At 37.3% G+C, this 26,340-nt stretch overlaps 1 protein-coding gene across 2 annotated transcripts in view; it reads left to right on the top strand.

Annotated features, from left to right (window-relative positions):
• The window catches only part of FAM193A (family with sequence similarity 193 member A), a 77,600-nt gene extending 51,834 nt beyond the window's left edge, over positions 1-25,766 (top strand). The window contains exons 9-22 of one of the 2 annotated variants that reach the window (XM_058838092.1): positions 367-444; positions 2,005-2,117; positions 2,271-2,513; positions 4,439-4,592; positions 4,746-4,925; positions 7,806-8,057; positions 9,994-10,192; positions 11,546-11,818; positions 12,155-12,437; positions 14,232-14,418; positions 15,954-16,184; positions 18,044-18,887; positions 21,844-21,925; positions 24,706-25,766. In XM_058838092.1, the coding sequence (XP_058694075.1) occupies positions 367-444; positions 2,005-2,117; positions 2,271-2,513; positions 4,439-4,592; positions 4,746-4,925; positions 7,806-8,057; positions 9,994-10,192; positions 11,546-11,818; positions 12,155-12,437; positions 14,232-14,418; positions 15,954-16,184; positions 18,044-18,887; positions 21,844-21,925; positions 24,706-24,799 (3,213 nt within the window). In that variant the 3' untranslated portion in view covers positions 24,800-25,766. The remainder of the gene's footprint in view (positions 1-366; positions 445-2,004; positions 2,118-2,270; positions 2,514-4,438; positions 4,593-4,745; positions 4,926-7,805; positions 8,058-9,993; positions 10,193-11,545; positions 11,819-12,154; positions 12,438-14,231; positions 14,419-15,953; positions 16,185-18,043; positions 18,888-21,843; positions 21,926-24,705) is intronic. The other variant, XM_058838093.1, reaches the window with a different exon arrangement.
• Positions 25,767-26,340: the final 574 nt, after the last annotated feature.

The raw sequence follows: 26,340 nt of genomic DNA, 5'->3' as shown, positions 1-26,340 counted from the left end.
AGGCCTTGCTGTAAGTCCAGTATCTCTAGATTTTAATGGATTGTACTGAATCTGAGATGTTGAGTATTTAATACCAATCACTGTTTATTAAAAATATTATGAAACTACTTAATAAAAATAAATATTAACATAAGGGGTAACAGTGAAAAACTTGAGTGGACAATACAAGTGAAAAATACTGTAAGTGAAAATAAAATCTTCTGTTTAAATGACTCTAATTAGCAAATAAAACATATATTGACTAAGTGTGTAAGTGCTTGCAGAATAGTACAGATAAGCTCGGTTTAATGAAACAGATAAGCCAATTAACAACAAAGTAGGTTTTCTATTGTTAAATCAATGAGTTTTCCTCAAATTCTGTTTTAGATGGCAATGAAAACAAAACAACGCATGCTAAAGGAAGACTGGGAATTTTTTAAACAGAGGCGTTTTATTGAAGAGCAGGTAGGATTTTTTTTGTACCATTCTAAGTCATACAAATGCTACACATATATTTGTAAGATGCAAAATGAGTGTAGTATGCTGTACTAATTCTGCAACTATGCCAGGCATGAAATTTGATCAACTAAAATACAGAAAAGTGAGAGCCAAAAAGAGCAGGTAGAAGTATGTAATCTCAGTTACTACAAGTAACTCATTCTCTCCGTAGTCCTAGGACTGAATGCCAGGTGTTTAAAATCTTTGTACAAAAAGAGGGGGAATTTTTGTTGCCTTAGAGTGGGATCCAAAACAGCCAATACATTGAGTGTGGAGCTGTCTTGACATACACGGTAGGGAGTATTGTTCTCAAAAGTTTAACAAATGCCTGTGTGTGTGCAGGAGTATGAGCTTCAGTATCAGGGCAGGTGATTCCACCTGTTGAAACTCTGGAGATAGCTCCTGCATCTATTTTTTGGGGAAAGGGCTGAGCAGAACTGTGTTCTTGTTTTTTTAAGCTGTAACCAATGAGGGTCCAGTAGAAGTCTCTACCTTACTATAAAACTGCTGTTTAAGATTCAGTACTCTCTTCTGCAGCCTAGAAGTATTCAAGTGTGCATCATACTTTCCATAAGAGTACAGTGGGCTTCAGATAGAGTCGACTCTGGATGGAGAGCCTCTCTGTTCCTGTACCAGTATGCAGAAAGAAACGCTAGTCATGAGCCAGAGAGAGTATGATAGTACATTTTAATAAACTTAAACTTAAGCTCAAATTGGCAATGTCTCAAAGCAGTCATCAGTAAGTACTTTTTCCTGTAAGGAACATTGGCATGTGTTAACCACGTCTCCAGAACATCTGGTATACAGGTCTCCTCAGAGGACTTGAGGAAGAATCCTCTTTTTCCTTGATCGTAATTGGCCTTAAGTGAGCTGTAAGACCATGGCTGCTTAGGTAAGGATCAGGTCTGGGCATCTATAGAAGTGGGAGCTTAGGCACATCCTTGTTTCACCTAAGGCCTGTAGGTACCTAATGAAATTAGGTGCTTTCAGGATTAGGCCTCTGCCAGGTGGAGATTATTTGGATTGTATTTTTTCACTAATGCAGTCAAGTCCTCTTTTGGGCAGCTACTCTTGACTTCTATACCATTGTAGCTACCAAATTAGTCCTAATTTTTTGTTATTTGCAAGTTAAGGGTCAGTTTGCTTTCTCCATTTGTCAGCAGTGTTCTTTTGTGCATATCATGAAACAAGACAAAAACTGCTCAAATTCAGAATGCATCAGTAGAAATACCGTGCAAGATGTACGTAGGAATGAGTCAAGGAGATGGACGTGTCCACTTTCCTATTTCATAGTAGAGACATGCTTTATTTGAAGATCATTGATGCCAAATGTTTGTCGTTTGTAACTTTGAACTTCCTTTTTTGTGGTCAAAGCATCACCTTCATGAAATTATTCTGCAATATTCTGCTTTTAAATTATTTTGCCCAAAGAACCCTTTTTGATTATGTAACTTGTCATTTTGTGCCATTGAATTTTTAACGGGAAGACTTGCACTACTAAAACACTGCCTTTACCATTTACTTCAGCTTAATAACAAGAAAGCACTATCTGGGGAGAACAACTTCACAGACACAATGAGACACATGCTGTCATCACGTTTGAGCATGCCTGACTGTCCCAACTGTAATTATAGAAGAAGGTGAGCTGATGTTTTTAGTATGAAATCATAATAAATCATTACTTTCCTGTTCAAGGAAAAAACAAAAACATTATTGGAACAAAGAGTGTGGTTACTTTAAATAAATGCCAGTTAAGCAAGGTCATAAAAATCTGTAATTTAATTCTTGAACAGATGTACTTGTGATGACTGCAGCCTTTCACACATTTTAACATGTGGCATCATGGATTCTCCCATAACGGATGATATCCACATTAACCAGTTACCACTACAAATTGATTCTGCTCCGGATTATTTATCTGAGATCCGCCCACCCAGTATGTCTTCAGCAAGTTCAGGATCGGGTTCCAGCTCACCTATCACAATTCAGCAACATCCCAGACTCATCCTCGCAGATAATGGTTCTGCACCAACTTTGTAAGTTCCTTTTTCTGTTTTAAATTTTTATAGTGAATGGATCTCAAGCAAGCAAATGACATTGGCAGGCTATCATTATGTAATGCTAGTTTTGCCTCAGAAAGTTTAATAATGGTACTGTACTCAGCTGGCCACAACTCCAGCTGTATGTTGTGCAATCATACATATGTTAAAATAGATGCTGTCAAATTTCTGAAAATTTCTGTAGAAACTGTATTTACCGGTATTGCTAGAAGTTTTTGTAATGTGTGCTTTCCTGCTTTGGAATTACAAGGACCTAAGATATTGATCTACTTTACAGCATCTTGTTAAAATGTTGCCCTACACTGAGCAAGGGAATTGGCATTCTTTTCTTTGAAGGATTGTAATTTCATGTGAATCGCTCTAGTTCCAAGTAAAGCCTTTATTATATGGCTTTTAGGATTGTTGAACCTATGTTAATATGTCTTGCATCAAAGATTATTGTCCCTATCAGAAGTATCTACCACCCAATTTCTTACACTACAGTCCAAGTCATATTCAGACATTAGTCTAATGGTGACCTTCCAGCCCTTTAAAGAGTTAAAGCTGCTTGGTAGGCTGGCTTTTGTACTCAGTATGGGTACAGCTAACCAGGAGTTGCCTCAGTTATGTGATATTCTAAAGAAATACTTAAAAACCCCCAACTTGAGTTACTTGTGTGGTGGGAACACTAAAAAATGAAATACCTGCTGTAGGTACAGTCAAGGGAATTTGCTGTAGTGTTCTGTGCTCATCCACTGCAATGAATGAGGACAGTGCAGATGTGTGGGATGCTTGTGGTGACTGTCAGCCACTAAGTTCCACTTCCTCTAAACATCTACTACCACCAATGGTTCAATATTTCGTTACGGAGCTGTAGTTTCTGAAGCCATTCAGGGAGTACTTGAAAACAGCTACATATTCTGAAATGTGTGTTTGCCATTTATATAAACTCACTAATTTTGGTGCTAAAATGTCAAAAATTGTTCAGTTTATCTCTTCAGAAGCTAGTTCAGTTGAATCCAAGTATTATTTACTGTAAGAAGCCTATTTTTAGGGAAATACCACTGCTCCTTGGGGAAGTGCCATTTTATATCTCGTACTATCTGCTGTGTTTTGTTTCTTCATTGCACATTTGAAATATGCCTAATGGTGCCATCATGTATTTAAAATCTTGGCTCAGTATTTTATAAAATGCAACAAGATAAAAGTGCACAGTTTAAGAGCTCTTCTAAGAGCTCTGGATTATTGTAGCAACATGAGCTAACCAATCTTTGCAACACTTCCCTGGAATGAGTAATTAAATGTGCAGGTCCTCTTACTATCTCTGTGTAAGGCAAAAAAAATCCACTAAGTATTTTAGAGCAGATGATAAAAAGCATGCAGATGTGGGATTGTCTACAAACTAATTGCAACTGAGAAATTTAAGAGCTACTGTGAATGTGTTCAGTGTTCCCTTTTTACTGTTGTGACATTTAATGTGTGGAAAAACTTAGATTTTATATTGTGGGTTTTTCCCACTTGGCAATTTAGGAAGATGCTGGCATAAGGCTTTTTTCGTCAAATTAAAGGTCATCAATATCCTGGAATTATTAATTCCATAGATTCTTGGTCAGAAAACAGTGTTTGAGAAATAATTTACCCAAAACCAACAGAGAATCTTACTTTCAATTGAGTCTGTCATTCAAGCATATGACTGCTACATTCAGTAGGATTATGTGTCAGGTTGTTTGATTTTACTTGCTTGAAAAAGTAAGTTCAGTTGAACAACTTGGAATACCATCTGTTGACTCCTAATTGGAATATTTATACAATGGATGCTCTCAACTTTCATCTCAATTGCTCTCAATTATTTCATCGTGGCATTGTAGCTGCTTTCACTATAACTGAGTACTGTGATTTATATAAGCCTCTTTTCCCCTCAGTGGTAGTGATGATGATGATGTTGCACCATTATCAGCAAAATTTGCTGATATCTACCCACTGAATAATTATGATGATGCAGAGGTTGTAGCCAACATGAATGGAATCCACAGTGAGCTGAACGGCAGCGGCGAAAACATGGCATTGAAAGATGAGGTACATTTACTGTGCATTACAATAAATGTAAATGTAAAGTAAATGCATTACAGCATTTACTGTGTCCTAGTTTTTTCTGGTTTTTGGATGTGCTCACTGGAGAAATGCTTGTCCTTGTTGATGTCCTCATGTTAATGAGTTAATGTTGTCCAGTCTCCTCAGGTAAGCAGTACTAGCAGCAGTTCCTCAGAAGCAGATGATGAAGAAGCAGATGGGGAGAGCAGTGGTGAGCCACCAGGGACTCAAAAGGAGGAAATGTCTCTAGGAAAAAGGACATTAAGGAAAGATGAAACAAAAATGGATAGTCCACCACCTTCTTACCCCAGTCAACAGGTACAGTAATCTGAAAGCATCTTGTAGTAGATTAATTTCTGAAATGTGGCTGTTGAATGAGAAGAAATTTAAAATATTATCAGTAGGTAAGTATGACACCTAAAATATTAATTATTACATTGTCATGTCAAATAATCTTTTAGTCAAAACCTGAAATATGTTAGTTATATTTAAAGTTGCTTCAGGAAAAGGGGAAAAATCTTATTCCTTCCTGTATGAATGAGAAACATAAACTAACAAACATTTCTGTTTGGAAGATCGACCTGGGCTTTGCTAAATCTTAGTATTATGGTATTTCTAATTAATTTGGGTGGGGCATGGATGTTATGAATACTTAACATATATTTCTTTCATATTTGAGGATTTCCTTTCCCTGTGTAAACCATGTGTATTTAAATCAGTTACATTACTTAATGTCATGGGTCTTGGGATGTTTGGTTTGTTTGTTTTTAATGGTTTAAGATTATGATGCTCTTGACTGTAAGGTCATCAGACCACCTAGAGAACCATGCCTAGACTATGCTCTGCAAATAGTGGTGTTTGGTTTAACAGCTGAGCAGCAAAGCAAAGTATCTGATGGATTTGTCTTTGTAACCACGTGGATTTCCATCTGAGTCACCCTGCAGCTACAACACAGGCTCATCGCTTTGAGAGAGACTGTCACTTTTATTTCTTCTTACTGCATGAGTCTATATTGGGGCACCTTTGAGAGCTTAGACAACAATCATCTCCCAGCAGATGTTACTCTCTGGTTAGGATGTTTTAAGACCTTCCACTGAAAGTATTTTCTCATGTGTTAAACTAATTTTCTTTCAGCAAGTATATCAAGGGGTTTTTTTTATGTATGGCTGACCAATGCCATAAAAATTACTTGAGGTGAGACCTCTTGTTAGACTAGTTTGAAACTGGTGAAAAGGTTCAGTGTTTGTTTTGGAAAATCAAGTGAGATTATATAAGCCTGCTTGCCTTAGGGAAGCAAACTAAAATGCAAGATAAAAATATGGATTTAGCCTTTCTTTTTTTTTCTTTCCTTTGGGGAATAAGAATATTCTCAGAATGACTCTGAAAAACTCTTAATGACTTCCTTTTTTTAGTCCGATCTTCTAATCAGAGCTGAGTAGTGTGGTGTTGTATTTTAGTGATCCATTTCACTGGTACATGTAATGTGAATGTGAGATTTTTTTGTCATTGCTTCTTGGGTTTGCTAATTTATTATCTCTATTATTTATTATTAATTATCTCTATTTCTCTTGGATTCCTTTTCAGTACTTGATTTGTCAGAATTGGGTTTTGGGTCTCATCTGTTTGTTTGAAATCTTTTTTCCCTTTTCATTTGTTGGTAGATTAGTGTTGATTTCTGGATTGTACTAATTTTTTTATTATAAAATTGGTGGTTTTTTGTTTTCTTTATGCACAAAATTAAGTCAGTCACTGTATTTGGTTTATGAAGTCTCTGTTATTTGTTAAAATATACCTCGTGTTAAAGGCTATAATGCTTTTAAGTGATAATGCTGAGTTACTTGTTTCTCAGAGGAAGGGATATTTAAGAAGAGCATTACCTGTCAGTTCTTCTCTAGAAAGCTAATACTTAATGTTACATTTTTGGAAAATTATGAACTGCCACATTGCTGGGAAAAAGAAGAAACTGGGAAGTATTCTCGGTATTGCTTCTGGTAAAATTATCTACCAGTGAAATGTCAAGTGACAGTGACAGGAAAATGTAATGAGCTGAAAGAGAAATGGAGCTGCTCTTTCCCAGGCTGCTTTTCTAAAGTCTTGAATTCTTTTTGAGACAACAGATGCTGATGATACCTTGAGATCAATACAAGTTTCTGAAGTGTGGATTTTTCATGGTTGGTACGATTGTGAAATGTTTACGAGAAATGCCAGCCTCACACATTTACCAAGTGGTTGAGTTTGGAAGGGGCTTGTGCAGATAATCCAGACCAGCCTTTCTGGTCAAAGCAAAATCATCTAGAGATAGTTGGTCAGCAAGTGTCCAGTTGGTTTTGAGTACCACCATGAGTGGAGGCTCTACTGCTGTAGGTGTTACATTCCCGTGTTCAGCCACTCTCACAAATGAGTGGTTTGAGTCGAATTTCCTGTATTTCAGTTCGTGTCCATTGCTTCTCATCCTTTTATGGGATACCACTGAGGGGAGCCTGGTGCTGCCCTCCGTTCTTCCCCTCCCCACCCAGCCAGGGAGCACACACTGGTAAGATCCCACTGAGTCTCCTCTGTTGAGGCTGAGCAGTCCTGGTGCTCCATTTGCTTCTTGACAGATGCTCCCATCTTTGTGGTCCTTCACTGGTCTGACAGCAGTGTGTTCATCTCATACTGGAGAGCTCAGAACAGAGTGTCACACTGGTCTCACCAGTGCTGAGCAGTGGAAAGATTGCCTCCCTTGACATGTTGTTTGTGCTCTGCCTAATGCAGCTGAGGACTGCTTCCAATTTTATCAATCAACTCTTACCACTACTTCCTACACCTATTTTTTTTTATATGCTTGGAAAACTGTGGAAAATATTAATCCAGTTTGATTTTTTCTTTTTGTGCTGGAGTGATTGCCTAGTAATGATCAAATGCTGTCAAGGTTTTTATCAGTATTTTACCTATTGTCACTGATAGTGGACATTAAATCTCTGTATGGCATGAAATCTCTCAGTTTTTAGGGTATTCTTTTAAGTTAGATAAAGATTATTCACTAGTGCTTTTACTTCAATATGAGGCTTTTCTATCGGTACTAGAAAAAAAATTCTGTGGATGCTCTGAAAATATTAACTGATGTATGCAAAATGAAATAATACCATGGATTACTGAGATTTTATGTCTGTTGAGTAGATTGAATTTTTTAATGGGTTTTGTTGGGGTTTTTTACAGGCTGACCAAGGTCCAAATGCTTGTGAATGTCACGTTTGCAAACAAGAAGCCTCAGGACTAACAGTCTCTGCACTTGCAACTGGACGCCTGCCTCCTGGGCACCAGTTTATGAATCCTGAAAAACCTGCACATCCTGCACTTCATCTTTATCCTCACATCCATGGACATATACCATTGCATACAATTCCTCATCTGCCTCGTCCACTTATCCATCCCACCTTGTACACTGCTTCTCCCTTCACACACAATAAGGTAAGCCTGACCAAGGAGATGGATGCATCCCCATCCCAGGAAAAATTCTGTACAACTGTATAAACCAGCGTGACTGAGTATCAGTGAAACAATGAAAAGTTGCTTTAAATTGTGGTTTGGTTATAATACTCCTTTTTAAAGGAATGGTGAGGGGCAGGGAGTAAGATTCAGAACTCTGCTGGAAGGTTCATACAGAATGGCTGAGGGTATTTTGTCAGGAAGACTGATAGTGTCTCTTCACTGTGATTAGAAAGCATGGTGAGTCAAATGAGTCTTGCATGGTGGAAGGAGTGATGGGACTTCAGTCAGTGTAAGAGAACTAATTAAATCTTCATTTCGTATATATGAGAGAAATTTAATATTCCATTTTGGTGATAATATTCTGAGATTTGTAGTTAAAATTTTTTGTAAATTATTCTTTTTTTTTGCTTGGGGTTTGAGTTTTTTTGAGAAAACAAGAGACGTAGGAATCTTATTTCATATTTTTAAGGGTTTTTTTGTTGTTCAAGAGAACTTGGGTTTCTGCAGGTTCTGCAAAATCCTTTTGACCTTAAACTCTTTAAGTAATAAACAAGAGAAAAGTGTAGAACAAGAATTGAGAGCAAGTGACGACTTTTCAGAAATAACGAGTTAAAACCAAACATTCCTACTAATGGGGATGTTGTTTTGCGTATATTTAAAGCAGCTGAACTTTGGGTGCTGCTGAGAGGGGCAAAGCCTTTGTCATTAGGTACATCATCATCTCGTCATCTGATCCAATGTTCAAGGTTGAAAGGAGAGTAGAACAGTCCACCAAGATGACTCTTGCTCTTTTTGTCCTTCTTAACATCCACTTCGGGTTTTCCTGTCTTGGGTGTCCCTTCCTTACCTCTGTTCTGTAGCTGCAATGTACCAGCAGCAGTCCATTGCTGTTCTTTTGAAACCATGTCAAGTGTTTCTTTGCATCCATGTGTATGAATTTTCTTTAATGTAGGTTATTCCAGCCCCTCCCATGTTCACCATTAGGCAGATAATGAAAATCCTTTATAAAAAAGGGAGACTAGGTATGTAAGTAGTTTGGTTGGCCATAAGTTTCATGTCTGAAATGTAATTGGACTCAACTAATATTTTAATATTTGTATTTACTTCTGCATAGCTTTTAGTTTGCATCAAATCTAGTATAAAAAAAGAGCAAACCTGCTTTTCCTTGGCCTTTTTAAAGGTGGCAGTAATTGAATATAATGTTTATGTTGTACGAGATCTCTGGGAGAAAGGTCATTTTAGAATGTGTATAAACAATTTCAGCCAGAGGAAACGGAGTGAGCCTCAAAACAGCTTGTCTGTAAAATGAGAAAAATCATGTGCTCCCTTTTTTTTTTTTTCTTCCCCAGCTGGTTCTTGAAAGGGTGTATTCCCTGCCTGTTAATTTTTGAGTTAGGAACCGTTTAATACTTGAAAATCAAAAAGAAAGCAAGTAATCAACTTTTGTTTTATGTGTTTTATTTCTTTTTCTCTTTTCCTTCTTTTCAATACTGAAATGTTTGTAATCCCTTTTTGACACTTGTCTTCTGTGGTCATGATTGTCATGTCAGAGAAGATTAGTTTGTTTAGGCAGCTTATGCTTTGAAAGGTAGTAATTCCTAGCAAATTCTAAGTTCATACAAATACTAGTTTTAATTATATATTAATACCACTATTTTTCAAGGTTTGGATATTTTGTGTTCATCAGTTAGTTGATTATAAAAGCAGTGGTTTGTGAGTGTAAAATATATACATGTACATACAGTCTGTATAATTATCAACAGATAAGTCTTTTTATAATTCTGAACAATATTGTCTATAATGCTTTGGTAATGCTTTTCCCAATTAAAACGCCATGATTTGAATATTGCTATTGGAGTGACTGTGTAAGCAAACAGAATATTAATGGGAAAAATACTCTTTGTTTTTCTTGTAGGCATTACCACCAGCTCCAGTTCAGAATCATACAAGCAAGCATCAAGTATTCAATGCATCTCTCCAAGATCATATTTATCCAAGCTGTTTTGGGAGCACTCCAGATTGGAATAGCTCTAAGTTTATAAGTCTTTGGGGTTCAGAGGTGATGAATGACAAGAACTGGAATCCTGCTACATTTTTGCCTGACACAATTCCTGGTGAGGGTTTGTTACTACTTCACACTGACTAGTTAAAAGCCTTATGTTTTATGTTTCTTTTTAGGAATGGTGGGTTTTATCACCATGGTTTTATGAGATGGGATTCTGGCAGATTTGCTGCCACTTCTACTCCAGTTGGGCTTAAAATTGAAAAATAAATTTTTAGGTACTAGGGAGAAGATGCTAAAGTCAAACAAATAGCATGCTGGTTCTCACCTATAGTCATTGTAGAGTTATGTTTTTCTTCAGAAGTTTAGTATTGTAAAAAAATGGAAAGTAAAGGGAAACTTAAGTTAACTTCTAGACTTCTCTAAAAAGCTTATCTGTTTTTCTACAGGGTAGTAAGAGCACTGGTAACAAGACACTGTGTCCTACTTCTTATAATGCAGACAGCTAACTGCATTGTCATTCAGAAAGACAGAGGCATGAATCAAGAAAAAAAATTAATTTAAGCCAGGAAGCATTTGGAAATCCTAATGGTTAAAGTGAAAGAGAATAAAAGGAAAATCAGAGAGAGAGAGAAATCTTTCCATTCACATCCTAGTAAATACTAAAAAGCCTTTTTTATTTTATTTGACTTGTATAAAAAAGGAGTCTTGAGGGTTTTGTGTGTTGGCTTTTTTTTCAGACTCATCTGCTGCTAACTTGTTCAAGCTACTACAGTGGTACTTAAAAAGAAAGGCATTAAAAACATCCAGAAAACTTCCCCAGTAGGGATAGCTCACCTATCTACAAATGTAGTTGTGGGTAGTTGTTTCAAGAGTTGGTTGGTGGCAGACTCACCTGGAAGGTCTGTCACAAAGGTGTTTCTGTTAACTGGAGTTTCAAATAAATGACTTATCATTTTGTGTTGATAAAAGGATATGCTTTTTCATCTTATTTTTTCATGGCCTACGTGGATTTCAGATAGTAGAGATTATATATTTAGCATGTAGAATGTCCAATTAAAATTTTTAAATTGTAAATGGATGAAGATGTCTGTAGCACATTTGCTGCTTGTTAACACATTCAGTAACATTCTTAGAATTCTATCTATAGGGTTTGTGATTCTGCTCTGAGACTTCCCAGCACATTCTGTTTACAGCGACATTGTTTGGAGGATAGAGGGGGAAAGGAGGATTCCCCTCACTAATCCTACTAAGCCAACATTAATATATTATAATATATATTATTAATATATAATATAAAATATTATATATTATATTGATATATTATTAATATAATATATATTAATACTAATGTATTAATATATCCTGTGTCTGCATCTGAATTATTAAATGTGCGTTTCTAAATCCTCTAAACACACTTCAGTAATTATGTGATTCTTAATTACTCTGTGTGTTTCAATTGAAGGGAGTGATATCTTAGCACCTGCACTCTCAGAAATAAGACCTGAAGCACTTCCTACTACATCTAGCAATGAAACCACAGCAGTTACTGACAGCAAAGAGAAAAAAAATGCTGCAAAGAAGAAATGTCTGTACAATTTCCAGGATGCCTTTATGGAAGCTAATAAAGTTGTCATGGCAACCTCTTCTGCCACTTCTTCTGTCTCCTGCACAGCAACTACAGTGCAGTCAAGCAGCAACCAGTTCAAAGTATCATCCAAGAGACCTTCATCAATAGGTGAGGATTTGTAACTCACAGCTTCAGTAACTGGCTCAAGTACATTTAGCTAACCATAAGGATTTATATAAGTGTTTAATTTAGTAACATTATGCATCTTGATGATTTTTGTTAATTGGTGTTACTGCTCTTGAGTTAGTCTCTGTACTTGTGGGTTGAAGAACTTTGTGAAAGACCTTGATGTTAGCGTTTGAAATTGGTAATAGAAATTAGTTGAAATACTGCTGACTTTCATAGAAGCTGAGAATATACAGTACTTTATGACTTTATGGATAGTTCTGGGGACTTACTAATTATTTTAACTCTGTAAATGTTTTTTTTTCCCCCTCAATTTAGGTGAAGTGTTCCACAATATTAATAAAGAGGACCACAGACATTCTGCACCAGTTGCACCACGAAATAGTCCTACCAGTTTAGCATCCCTTCCTTCACTTTCTCCTGCTGCACTGTCTCCAGCCTCTACACCTCATCTTCCAAATCTTGCTGCTCCTTCTTTCCCCAAAACTGCTGCAACAGCCCCTGGATTTGTGGATCCTCATTCAGGTCTTTGTCCTACTACAGTTGCACCTCCTACTTCAACCACAGACAGCTCTGTAAGTGCCCCACCAAGTGTCTGCAGGTAAGTTTGTTGTCATTCTTACTGTTCTTTTGTACAATAGAAAGGAAATGAAAATACAGATACCCCTTGTCCTTTGCCACTGGTTGCAGTGTGAAAGGTGTGTTTGTGTTCAGCAAATGAAACCAAGTGCAGATACTTAGTATGTAACTTGGTGTGAGACTTCATAAATATGATTTCCATTGTGAAGTCCAGTTACTGAATTTAGAGGCTTGAAAACAAATGTTTGCTCTCTTTTAGCAATGTTACCTGGGATATACAAGTCAAACTGTTCTTTCTTACTCTTAGTTATTGATTAATGTTTGCTGCTGCTGAGATTCAAGCTTCTTGTATAACATAGCTGTTTTCTCTCATTTTGGCATTACATGGCAGTCACATAGTGATTTTCCTTACTACACTTAAGACTTCTTAAGATATCATTGATACAGAGGTTTTAGTGTGGAAGGAAGTTGTGATTTCTGAAGGTTTTCAAAGGTCTTGGAGGTGGGAAGGACTTTTGTCTTCTAGTAGTGTTATGTATTGTGGCAGGCTGACAGTGCTGCCAGCCCTTTGATGTATCTGAAGGGTGGAGGCATAACAGAAAAGCAGTTGAGTCATTGCTCTAAGCTCTCTGTGACCTGTGGGGCTGTGATCATAGATGCTATGAATGTAGTCTCCTGGCTGCTGTAAGTTTTTGGAAGATGATGTGAGATTTAGGTAGAGTTTAGTAAATGCTTCTAAAAATGCCCTTATTTCTGTTATCAACTGGTTTTATTGATGATATCTCAAGATATCTTTCACACCTGAGAAATTATTGCAGTTTTGTAAAGAATTTTCCTTACCTAGTGCAGGGAGATAATTGAATATGGACACAGTAGAAATCCAACTTTTTATCGTTGTTTCCAGGTGCTAACATTGTATTTTTAGCATGTTAAAAAAAAAAAAAAAAAAAATGGACTGGGAGAGACCCAGAAGCAATGACTGCATTTGGGGAGGGGGAGTGAAGTTAGAAAGAAGATTTATGCATATTCTGTAGATAAGGCAGACTATGGCCTGTTTTCACCTTTCTAACATAAGAACGAAGAAATACTAATGATATACAAGAGAGGGGATTTTTTTAATACTACTTGCTTTTGAAGCAAAATTACCTCAGTTTTAGAAGACCTGGGCAGTAGAAATGTTGTGTGCACAGTTACACTGAGCTCTGGGGGAATTAACTGCCAGGTACCTGCTTATTCAAGAGATGTGCTGATATTTCCCCTTCAAAATCAAATTGCAGACAGAGTAATGGGAACTTTCAGGTTTTAGCTGACCTTGGATTTTTTATTTAAGTCAAGAGCTTGAAAAACTGTCTGAAACCAGGAGATTTGCAACTGCATTTGAAACCTTCTTGATGCCACAAGTGGTGAGATAGGCAGCAGTTTCAAAACTATTCCATATGAAAAATCTGGAGTCACTACTTCTAAAATGCTTACTTGTTTAAATCCAGGAAGAGCAGTTCCAAAACTCACTCTCTAGGCTGCTTATTCAGGGAGTCACTAAATTTGTTTTTTATAGATCACTTTCCCTTGTATCATTTTATCCTACTGCTTGGTTTTGAATGTCTCCATTTGCAAGGTAGTGGATGGAGGCTTTAGGATCTGATGCATCACTGGTGATTGATATCCCAGTTTGGAAACCATTGTTCCTGGTAGAGCCAGGAACGTGTATATATATATTTTTAAAAACATTATTCTTATTATATCCATAATAACATTATATACTTTATTTAATATCATTTGAGTTTTATAAGCACTTTTTTTAAAAAATTTAATGCAGTGATCCTGATTGTGAGGGCCATCGCTGTGAGAACAGTAATACATATGATCATCAGCAGTATGATGGAGAGGAGAGCCAGGATGAAGATAGCTGTTCAGAGCATAGCTCCAGTACCTCAACTTCCACAAATCAGAAGGAAGGAAAATACTGTGACTGCTGTTACTGTGAGTTCTTCGGCCATGGAGGAGTAAGTATTTGTATTTTAAATTGCTTTTGTTTGCTTTTTTGTCACTTACTCATCATAGGTTTCATGGGATTTATCAGACTGTATCTAAGGGAATGGCATTGGAGCTCACTCAAGAAGTTGTAAAAGGAGTTAAGTAATTTTCCTCTTGGAAATGAAAGATTGAAATAAACCTTTTCAGTTCAAAGCATTTAATAGCAATAAAAATGGCTAGGAGATTTAGGAAGTAACTGACTTGGATAATAGATGCCGTGTTTGACTGAAACTGCAAACAGGGGCATTGAGCCATTTAAGCACCTTTACAAAATTCTTTTGCTCCTCTGTGTAGTACTGTAGTTACAAATAACGTGATGAAGTTGGGTAAAAGTATGCTTTATGTAGGGCATTAGTTTAAATCTTTATGGCAGTTTATGAACTAGTCTGCTAGCTGTAGAAACAGCAATCCTCAAAGTATTCGCTTTAATACAGTTTTTTAAAAAGGAGAAAAAAAAAGAGAAAAAACTCCAGATTCTTAGCTAAGATATAACACATTATTTTTTTTCTTAACTTGTAAATCTGTGTATGGCCTGTTTTAATAATAAGTTCAGTGGTACAAATTGAGTCACTGGCATATTTCCTATTTGAAGTAAAAGCTCAGTTTATTTGCTATATATTTGATCAGGTCAGTTTCATGGTAGTTCTTCAAGTGATTTAAAAGCCCCTGCCCTGTGGCTTAAAGGGGCCAGGGAGAGGGTCCCATTTCTCCTGGCATGTTCTCACCATGTCCGTGCATGATTTGTGTTTGTTAGTTACCTGACTGCACAGTAAGTCAGTCATTTTGCTGAAGTGGCAGAATGTGACAGGATTTTTAAGTTAATAGGCTTTGTTTTGCTGGTTTAGTGAGTTGAACTGGTGTAGTTGTCAACAGATGGGCACCAGGTCTGGTACAGGAGCAGAGAAGCAACAGGAGGGTAGAAGCAGTAAGGAGTTGAGAGGCAGGAGCAGCAGCTGGGAATACAGTTTCGGAACATGATGCAAGGATTCCAGTTGCAGCAGTGTTAAGTTATTGATGGGACTCTGCTGGAGGGTGTGCTGGCAGGATTCAGTGCGGGATAATCAGCCCTTCACAGGTACAGCCCAGAGGCCTGTGTAGCCCAACCTCTGAAACTGCTTTCACAGGAAATAAAAACAGAGCAAATGTTTGCTCCTTTGAAATTTTCAAGTACAGCATACCAGTCACAGGAGAATGTGGAAATAAACGTCACAGTATTTTTTTCTTGCTTTTAGAGGTTATTTTTTGTCTCTCACTCATGCCATCCTCCTCAAGATCAGCTGTTCTTTCAGTTGGGAAATGTAGTTCAGAAGCCAGCACCAAGTCTGGCAGGTCTGTTGCCTGTTAAATACGCTTTAGGTTCACTTAAAACAATGAGTTTGATAGTCAGGTTTGGACCTCCCATGTTATTTGAAGGGAGGGTATTTTGAAATTTCAAAATCTCAAAAGCATTAAGTCAGTGAAATTTTTCCATTCAGTCACTACATATTTGTCATGTATCCTTCAGCCTCCAGCTGCACCAACCAGTAGAAATTATGCAGAGATGCGAGAAAAGCTTCGTTTACGTTTAACAAAAAGGAAAGAGGAACAGCCGAAGAAACCAGATCAGATCTCTGAAAGGGAAAGTGTTGTTGACCATCGAAAGGTGGAAGACTTGCTACAATTTATAAACAGCTCTGAAACCAAACCAGTAAGCAGTTCTCGTGCAGCCAAGCGAGCCAGGCATAAGCAAAGAAAGGTAAGACATACAAGTATGTTTATCCTAGACGTCACACTTTTGAATCTATGCACTCCCCTTAAGTATGCCACAGTATACTGATTTATCCTAATGCTGTAATTGTTTTCTGTGTAGCTTGTGGTACACTGCCAGTTTGTTTTTACACAACTTTTCTGGTGCTACCTGAGGAATTGTGTACTAGACTGGGAGGATTCCTCAAAATGCCATTGTTATGTGGTTTGGTGCAAGTCAGCTTTATTGTTGGAATTTCACTTCAGAAGGTTATTTCTGAGTATCAGAAATGTTACAAATTTTACTGTTTTGTAGCATTGACATTTAAAAGCGATGGAAGTTAGAAAGCCAGTGTTTCTGTACTGGGATAATGGTTTTGATAAAGCATCTGTAGGAAGCCAGGAAACATAGGTCAGTGCTTTTATGAGAGAGGAAGAGTTGTGATTTGGTATTTTTAGAATAATTGCACTGAGCACCTTGCTGTCCTGATTGACAGAGGTTAAGTGCTGTGCCACGTGATGACACAAAGGGTTATCCCAAGCTGGAGTGGCAAGCTGCAGAGAGGGGGCAGGGAAGAAAAATTACAGGTTGCTTTCAAATGAACATTGGCAAGGAAGATTTCTAAACAACTGCAATGTGTAACACTGAAATGATTTTTTGGAAACAGTATTTGCTGAGGATAATATAGAGGAAATACAAAAGAGGAATAACAGAGGAAATACCCTTTTTTATTAAAGTTGGAACAGGCAGGAAACCTTTTCTTAGAGCAATTCAAATATCAGCCATAAGTATAAAGTTCAAGGCACAGTGTGATTGGTTACTGAATGTTTTAGATTTCTAGTAAGCGTGTTATGTGATCCCACTGTAAATATTTTCTTGTTTGTGGGTTTTCTTCTGGCACTACTTCTGCATTTCTTAAATGCTTCCATGGGTTTGAAAGACCTCATGTTCACAAGTTAAATTCTTTATGTTCATGTTGTAGCACCCGTCAGCATCTTGAGGGTTTAGTGGATTATTTATAAATAAAATTAACTTCGTAAAATTGCAGTGCAAAATTCACTTTGCTTTTACAGTGCAGTTTGAACGTAAGAAGTGGAAAATTCCCAAGGGGTCATTCTCATGAGTTATTCTCATTTTTTGAATGACTTCTGTAACTGTGAAAAAGTAATATCATACAGGCGCCTCTAAATGTGCAAGAAAATAGATGGTCATTGTTGTTCTCATTGTATGACTTAGTTTCATTTTGCTAATGATGCAAGATCAATGCTGCACAGCAGAGTTTTAGGCATTGGCAGTAATGGCTGGCAAAATCCCTTATGTCTTTGTTTTGGCTAATGAACTAATGGCTGACAATGGAAGACTGCCATCCTTAGAATTTTTGACAGCTTCTAATGTAACTATTATTTGCCTAGTGTTTTTAATGATTTTTCTTCCTAAAATTCCTCATCTCTGAAACAGAGCAACTCTGCTATCATAGCAAGAGAACAGGTAAATGATACAACCCGATGCAAACTTGAGTTACCTTAGAAATACATGAAGTCTTGGAGAAGGAAACTGAATGTTTTGTGGCCATAGAAAACTTGGACTTAGGCTTAGCTGTAGGGGAGAAAAGGTCAACAGGTGGTATTAACAATGGTCAAATGAATTACAGGAACATAGAAAATGTGAATAGAGAAAGAATTGCGATGTTTTTAAAAGGGCAGCCTTTGTATATTTATCTGTCTGCTCTGCAGACATACAGATTAAGTATGTTCATATGTTCACATCTTAGGATTTTTCACGTTCATAAAGAAAAGTAGTAATAATCCCTAAAACTCTTAATTTCCAAAATATTTGTCACTTTTAATAAACCTAATGTTATTTTGCAGCTTGAAGAAAAAGCTCGACTTGAAGCTGAAGCCAGGGAGAGGGAGCATCACCAGTTGCTTGAGGAGCAGAGGCGACGTGAGGAAGAGGAAGAAGAGAGACTGAAACAGGAATTACAACGGCTCCAAGAGCTTCAGCAGTTGCGGGCTGTAAAGAAAAAGAAGAAAGAGAGAACAAGTAAGGACTGTCCGAAGGCAGAGCTGCTCACCAGGAACTGCCAGGCAGTGAAGGAACCTGTCCCAAACGCACCTGAAGACATTCAGAATGGTACCCTTGAGCAATCAGAAAAGTTAGAAACCTCAGCTGGTTCACTGTCAAGACATGTGAATCACACAGAACAGAGGCCAGTTCTCGAGACGGGCTGTGAACTGTCCAATCCTGTAAACACTAGAGACTCAAGGCTGCTTTATCAGAAAGAGGGCACTGTAAAGCAGCATGAGCCCCTCTCTTTTCTGCTTGATATTATGCATCAACATAAAGAAGGAAACAACAAACAGAAACTAAAACAGATGAACAAACAGTGTGTTGAACAAGTGAAAAAGCCTGTTGAATTCCCCAAAGCAGCTGAGATTCAGACTAAAAACAGAAACCAAATAGAATCCAAAGCAAAAGCAGCAGAGCTCCCAACACTTGCAGAACCTAAAAAAGATGAGAAGAAATTAAACAATAACAACAAAAAACAGTTGAACCATATAAAGGAAGAGAAAGCACCTGTAACAAGTGAATCCCCATCACCAAGTGAACAGCAGCAAAATAATAAGCTAATACTTGCAGATTCTCCTCAACCAAAAGGCAAGAACAAGAAAAACAAGAAGAAAAAAGGGGACAAAGTCAACAATTCCATTGGTAAGTGTGTAAGAAAGTTGAAGAACTTGGGTTATTTTCTGTTCTTATCATTTAATTCCAGAAGTCTGACATATTTATCTTCAGGCGTTCCTGCCAGTGTAAATCAGAGAAACTGAAAAACTGGTGTCAGGAAAACTCAAGTCGTCGAAATTACAACAATTAAGAGATGGATAGTGTTTTAGTAAAGAAGTGTAGGATGCCTTCAAAAATGAATAAGCATATGTTCTAGGTTTTGTAGGGGGTTTTGTCAGGCTTTCCAGGAGACTGGCTTTCTTTTCTTGCTTAAAATAAATATATTGTTTAATTCAGTAGTATGTTGAAATCCATTTTGAATTCCTTTAAAAGCAAGATTATTTCTCATAGCATTAAGAGTTTAGTAAGAAGTCGGTCTTACTCTTTTGGCAAAGGAAATAAGGGGTTTCTGCAGTCAAAGAATGGTCATTCATGCATAAATATGTGTTTTTTGCAGTGGAAATAATTACTTTTTTATATTAATTACATCAACAGGTAAGTAAATCAATACAGAAATTAATTTACTGTTTTTTATTTCCCAGAGTGAAGAGTTGTAGTGGGATGTTACTTAGTGGATAAAATTGACTGTGTTCTCCATATTAGCTCATTCTAGTAAACAGGTTTTTTTTATTTCTCAGAAATAATAAAACTGTAGAAGATTGAGTTATGTCAAGCAAGTTGCATTTGAATAATTTTATTTCCAGCTTATTTTTTGTTTGCCTAAACACATGCAACTGCTAATACCAGAGCTGAGAAGTTCACACAGTTCTGGCCCATTGGCTTTGGCAGCGCTTTGACAGTCAAACTGCTGTTCTCTTTATTCCTGCACATCCTTGGTCCATGCTGGGACTGCCAGTTGGGATGGCAGTTTTGTGGACATCTGTCTGCTGGGAGAACCTGGTCATTCCCCTGGCATCACCTCTAGCTGAGTGGTAATGTTGCATAAATTCAATGTACAGCCATTCCCGCTGCTCTTCTGACTGGGATGCACAGCAAGACAGACCTTCATGCCTTGGCAGTCTCTGCCAGTGTTTCAGAATGCTTATGTTTGTAAAACTTTGTTACAAAAATGTAAAGCTAATTCCTGGTTACAGGAGGTACTAGAGGTTTTTTTAGTGATTTTGTTGTTGGGTTAGGTCAGCCCATGATCTTTGTCTTTAAATCTGATGCCTAATGTTTCCATTCTATTTAAGTTGAGCAGCAGTAAAGTGTGGAAGCATTCTGTGACACCTTAGTTCTTGTGCCTACTCTGTTGTGTTGTGTTTGGGCTCTTTTAATTTACCAGGAAGAATGTACTCCAGTGATTGGAGCAAGACACAGCTCCAGAACTGGGAGCAAAAAGGGAAGACAGGAGACATTTGAAGGAGAAAATATGGAAGAGGGTGTTTACTGTAGGAGGACTTGGGTACCTTCCTGTATCTTGTCCTCTTCCCTGCCCCCCACCATTTTTTTTTCTCCTACTTAAGTCAAGTGTACTTACAATTTCCCAAAGTTAATGTTTAAATGTGAAAAAATACAGGGACGTGTTTCTGAATTTGTCAAGAAAAAATTGTGCTGTTCTCTGTAGACTTGGAACTGGATTTTTACTTTAAGTAGTTCTGACTTGAGAGCTAGAAGATACTGTAATACGAGTTTTAATATAGTTATAACTTTTTTTAAGATATAGGGTTGATGTACCAAATCAGCAAAGAAACAAAAATTGAACTGAGAAAAAAACAAGTAGATCTGGGGTAATTGAGAGAACATGAAAAGAGGGAGCAAAACTAGGGGGTTTTAACTGAGTTTTCAAGTGTTAAAGAAGTGAATATTACTGCTTTTGGTGAGATCTCTGTTTCTTAAAGACATTTCTTCTGGCAGAGTATTTTTACTCCTTGTTACAAAAAGGCTGAAGGAAACTAAGAGTGTTGGGGGAGCCCCGTGTTTGTAGGGCCTTCTGCTACCTCAGAAGTAAGTTGAATAGCAAATACATGCAACTTTTAAAACTACCACGAGTGTCTTTACTATGAATTGTCTCTTCTCATAATCTCAAGGGCTCTGTAGTCCAGGTGTGTACTTGGTGGTTTTGGTTACTTTCTTTGTCTCACCTGTTTTTTGGAATGTATTGTAAAGCTGCTTCAGAAATGAGACTCGAGTGTATATGCAGTGAAAAAGAAACTTCAAGAAGAAAATGTTCAAATTGGTTTCTGCAGTGGTTTCTGATGCATTTCTTTTTGAAGTCTGAAAGAGAACCATATGCTCAGATAGTACAATATACCAAAAGGCTCTGTAGTGACTTCTTTGCTATAGCTGAGGCCATATAATTCAACTCACAACATTAATGTGTTAAATATTTGTTTTTAATTTTTTTTCTTTTTATAAAATGTAATGGTTCCTACCATGACTTAAACTCTTGCAGTCACAGCCTGATCATCATGTCCCAGAGGGAGTGCAGCAACTGTACAGTCCAGAAGTTTCAAAGTATTTTTCTTTATAAATACTACATTACATACAATACAATTACATACATACATTACATGCATTACATACATACATACATTACATACAATACTAGAGCTACATTTTTAGTAGCAACACCAAAAATTTCAGGCATTAAACAGCTATCTGATAAATCAAGCCCTCTGTATAATTTGGTTACTCTTATGTGTATTCCAGATTTATGGTATCTTTTGCAGCCTATGCAATCAGTACATTCACTGTTAAATCTTTTTTTACCAGTGTTACTCCTTCAAGTCTGGGCAGAGATACTAACAGAGGAGTTTTAAGAAGTGTGTTTTTTAATTATAAGTGTGTATTAATTCAGTGTAAATATTAATAATGAATAGTCTGTGTAAATATGAATAGTCTAGTTCACTCAGTTCTTCAAAGACATCTTTTATGCAAATTTTTCCTCTCTCCTTCCCCCTTCCCTATGGAATCTAACAGTGTCATAATTTTTTCTTTGTAGATGATGTGTTTCTACCCAAAGACATTGATCTAGACAGCGTGGAAATGGATGAAACAGAACGAGAAGTGGAGTATTTTAAAAGGTAAATTGCTGTAGTCCCTGTGCATAAAGCTGTTGTTGCTTCTTCCCATATGTCATGGTTGTAAAACACGCAAAAAGAGCACCACACCAACCCACAAGTTAATAACTAACTCCTGGCAGAAAAGCCTGTGTTGTAACACATCAAATCCTGTTACAGCTGGCATTCTGAACACTGTAACAATCACCAAAGCTGTGATCTGTGGGCACAGCTGAATAGCACAAATTCAGAAGCGAGTGCCAGAGTTATCTATGTGACCCCCAGGTTCTCATCAAGGCGTTCAGAATATTCTGAATTACCATTATTTATAAGCAAAGTTTGTGTGAATATTTCTTTTATTGGCCACACAGAGCAAATACTGATTAGTGTTCTTAAAAAAAGAAAAAGTGTTTAGGTTTAACTTTCCAAAAAGATGCTTCTGAAAGGTTTGTTTGTTTTATTTTCTTCCTTGTTTACAAAAGCTGTTAGTTGTTAATTTTATACTGTACATGAATTAGAGATGTGTAACTGTGGTATATTGTCTTATGCCAGTCTTTGAGAGGAGACACTTATCCTAGAATCATAGAATAGTTTGCACTGGAAGGAACATTAAAGACCATCTTGTCCCAGCTGCCTGCCGTGGGCAAGGACACCTTCCACTAGAACAAGTTGCTCAAAGCCTGATTCATCTGATCTAGAACAGTGACAGTAAAAGCATAATATAAACCTCTATGCTTGTGAAAATTTTTTCTTCTGTACGCTTCAGTTGATTTTGAGAGTTGTGCATCATATTGCGAGCTGGACTCAATGATCCTTGTGAGTCCCTTCCAACTCAGAATATTCTGTGATATTGGTTACCTCTGTATTCCTCAGATATGAGGAGACAGCTCATTTAAATAGTTTAAATAGTGTAGCACATGTTCTTCCATAATACTGGTATCTGTTCAGATTTGTTCTTCAATGGCGTCTGGTTATGCTGGTTCCTCATGAATACATAGAGCGAACCTTTTGTTATTGTAGCCAAATCCATAATGTCACAAATAACTTGGTTTCCTGCAATTTAATAATTTAGGACTCAACAGTAGTATTTCACAAAGCAACGCAAGCCATTTGTTACAAGAAAAGCCTTTTAGCATAGATTTCTTTTCTAAATTTATGTAGTTTTCATGGCCTACACCCCTGGGATCTAATGTGTCAGGATCTTGTGAAGAACTGAGTACAACTGCTGCTTATTATTGCTACAAAATGCATGTACCCAATTATTTATGGAGTTAGTGTGAAAGATAATGAAATTGTCACAGATACATGGTCTCTAGTCTCTAATTATTTTTCTGAGTGGTGCCAATTAAAGGAGTTTTTAAAAATCACAATGTAGGTTTTATAGGTGAAATATGGCATTTGGTAGATACTGCTAGTGTTGATATAGCATAAGTCTTTGTTATGGAATATTCTTAACTTCCTTCAAGTTTGCAGCATCTGCAGTAAATAGAGAAGTTCTGTTCATCAGTTATTTGCTCTCAATAGGATGGATGAAACAGTGTCCTACACTTGTAGCGGTACAGTTGAGTTTTGAGGATAAATTTGTCAAATGTGATTCCAGCTGAAGAGTTAGCACTCTAAAGCACGCTGGTTTGTAATCGGTTCACTAATTGGTGGACTCTCTTCCTTAACTGTCATCTGTTAGGAAGTGTGTGTAACTGTCTAGGTCTTTATGGACACCTGTTTAGAAAAGATGTGTGAAAAGCACTGGTAGGTGCTGTTTTAGGGGAGAAAAACAGCTACTTAATGGCATTAAGGCACCTTTAATGCCTAGGTTCTCTACCATTTGATAATTCCCAGCATTATACTTGGAGGGCTAGTAGCATGGCTTTTTTTAGTAACCCTGCATGGCAATGAGCTGCACAGGCCAGCTGAATACATATTTTTCATTTGTAGTTCATTCATCATTTTTTCCTGCTTTGTAGTGATATAATAGATGGATATTTTAATTACACCCTGACATCATGATTAATATTGCACACTGCTTCTGATTTTAGCACAGAACAAAATAAGTCTGATTGTAACCTTCCACTATACCTGTTTTATTGTGCTTCTTCTGTCTGCCCCCATTTTGGCTTTCACGTGTTACTGAAGCAGTGTAACCTTCCAGAGGAGGTTTGCACTGCTCTGATGCAGTCATGCAGCCTTTAGCCTCAGCAAGCTGCACCTTGCTTCAATGAAGTTCTCCAGCTCAGATTAACAGCCCCTGAAAGGCCTGCGTGTGGCAACTTTTTCTAGAGTTATTCCATAAACTGTGGTCAGTGAAAGCAAATAAGAGGATTTTTGTTGTAGGGGTGTTTTTTCTTGGCATGTGGGCTACTTATCTGCTGTATTATAGAGACCTCCTTTCCCTAGGTCTTTGTCTCTGATGTAGTTTTGCTGTATTGAGAAGCAGCAGTGTCCCATGCCATTGGTGATGCTGCTTTACACACCATCTACCACTCATTCTTACCCTTTCAAAAATTTTGATGAATATAGCAATACCATTTCTGTTTCTAGTTGACATTTAATTTGCTTCTGAGCTGCTGAATGTGCATCATTCTTTGCTGCTTCCTTCACTTAATCCTGATAATGCAGTGGTGTTAAAAGTAACTGGTTTATGGTGTATTTGAGTGATGGACAAGTGGGGTTATTTTTTATGCGTATGTGGTTTTATTAAGAGGTTTTTTCTTTCTGAATGAGAGCTTCTCTCCAAAAGAGGTGTAACACATGTGGTTTGATTTTTAAGTATATTGGTTTCACTTTATTGCTTTTTTTCTTTTCAGATTCTGCTTGGATTCTGCCAGACAGACAAGGCAGAGACTTTCCATCAACTGGTCCAATTTTAGCTTAAAAAAAACCACCTTTGCTGCACATTGAAATGACACAATACAGGGAGGGAACCCTGCAGGAATCAATGAACGACAACTCCACTTACCTGTCCTGCTGTGCTGAGAGCTTATCTGGTCTTGAGCCAGTGCTGCCTTGCCTTGTCCCCAGTGCTGTGTGGATCTGCACTGAACCCTTTGGCCTGATAATTCTTGCGGACTGAAAAATTGCCACTTTCTACCTGAATTTGTTAGCTTGTGTGCTTGTAGTCTGTGAGTGAGACTTACTTGATTGTAGCTGTATGCCGTTGGAGTTGGAACAATAGCTCTTTTCCATCTCCTTCTGAATGCCTTGGCCTCAGAGACTTTAAATTGCTTAGGCTTGGGTGGAGGCCAAAATACTAGGTTGCATCATCTGCAGTGGCTCCTGTCACTTCTGCATCTAGCTATGTTTTGTCATTCTGACTCCTGACAAAGGAATGGACCTAGTCAGTTGTGCTTTCATCTGCTCCAGAATTCTCCTGACATGACTTCATGAAAAAGAGGCTCTTATGGGACAAGTATTCCCTCAGTTCTTTCACAATCTACTGTTTAAGAGTGTACAAGTTACGCTATTTGTGTTTTGATTTTTTTCTTCCTGACTTGTAGCCAGCTTGTGTAAGAATACTTGCAGAATGAGAAAATTTAAAAAAGAACAGTACTCACACTATCAAATCTGTTATAGAGTGTATAATTGTATTAACACTGAAGCCTAACTGGCTACTTTTTTAACATATTGTTAAGTAATATTAAAATCATGTCTTTCTTTTTGAAAGATGGAATACATTAGTATGGCAGATGACTTGTGTCTTGCTTTTTTCTGCATGGGTGGGGAAAGGGAAGAAAGAAACAAAAAAAAATTTTGGAAACTTAATACCAGCTTGTGTCAAAATTGGTCAGTAAACGCTTATCAACTTCAATATATTCTCTGTTTGCCAACTCACATGATAGGAAAAATTATCTGCTAGGTCAAGGAAGATGCCTCCTGATTGCTAGAACTAAGTTTCTGTGAATTACTGTAATGTTTCTACTTCTTTGGATAATTTGTGAGAAAAGGTAATACAAAAATTTCCACTTTGATGTCAGTGCAGTAGTGAAGTAGGTAGGTTCAATGCTGTTGTCAGGTAAATGGTTAACAATATAGTAATGGTTTGCTGTTCCATAGTATGTCCAGCAAGAGAGAAGATGGGTGAGTTGGAGCTGTGTAAAGAAAGCACATTTAGAGAAGTTCCCTGATATTCTGTTCAGAATAGAGACAACAGAAGCTTTTTTGCTTCTAGATCACCATACCCAAATTGTAAGGCAGTCTTCCTTTTTTTTTAAAAAAAAGGGATCTTCCACTCAGCACACACTTAAAAGTACAATACAGTTTCAAAGCCCATTAATGTCCTTTCCCAGAACTTTTGCACAGTTTTCTTTCTTCTACTTGTTAACACATATTTTTCTGTGATCCACTCCCTGGGCTTGGGACTGAATTGCAAAGCACAATGTAATTACACTCAGCTTTAGACTTGGGAAGGTTTGACAGATGATTACTTTCATGTCCCCTGTGAG

Source organism: Poecile atricapillus, chromosome 4 (genome assembly GCF_030490865.1).
Source record: "Poecile atricapillus isolate bPoeAtr1 chromosome 4, bPoeAtr1.hap1, whole genome shotgun sequence".
Taxonomy (NCBI): Eukaryota; Metazoa; Chordata; class Aves; order Passeriformes; family Paridae; genus Poecile; species Poecile atricapillus.
The sequence above is the reverse complement of the archived record's forward strand: the minus strand, read 5'-3'. Positions and strand labels throughout refer to the sequence as shown.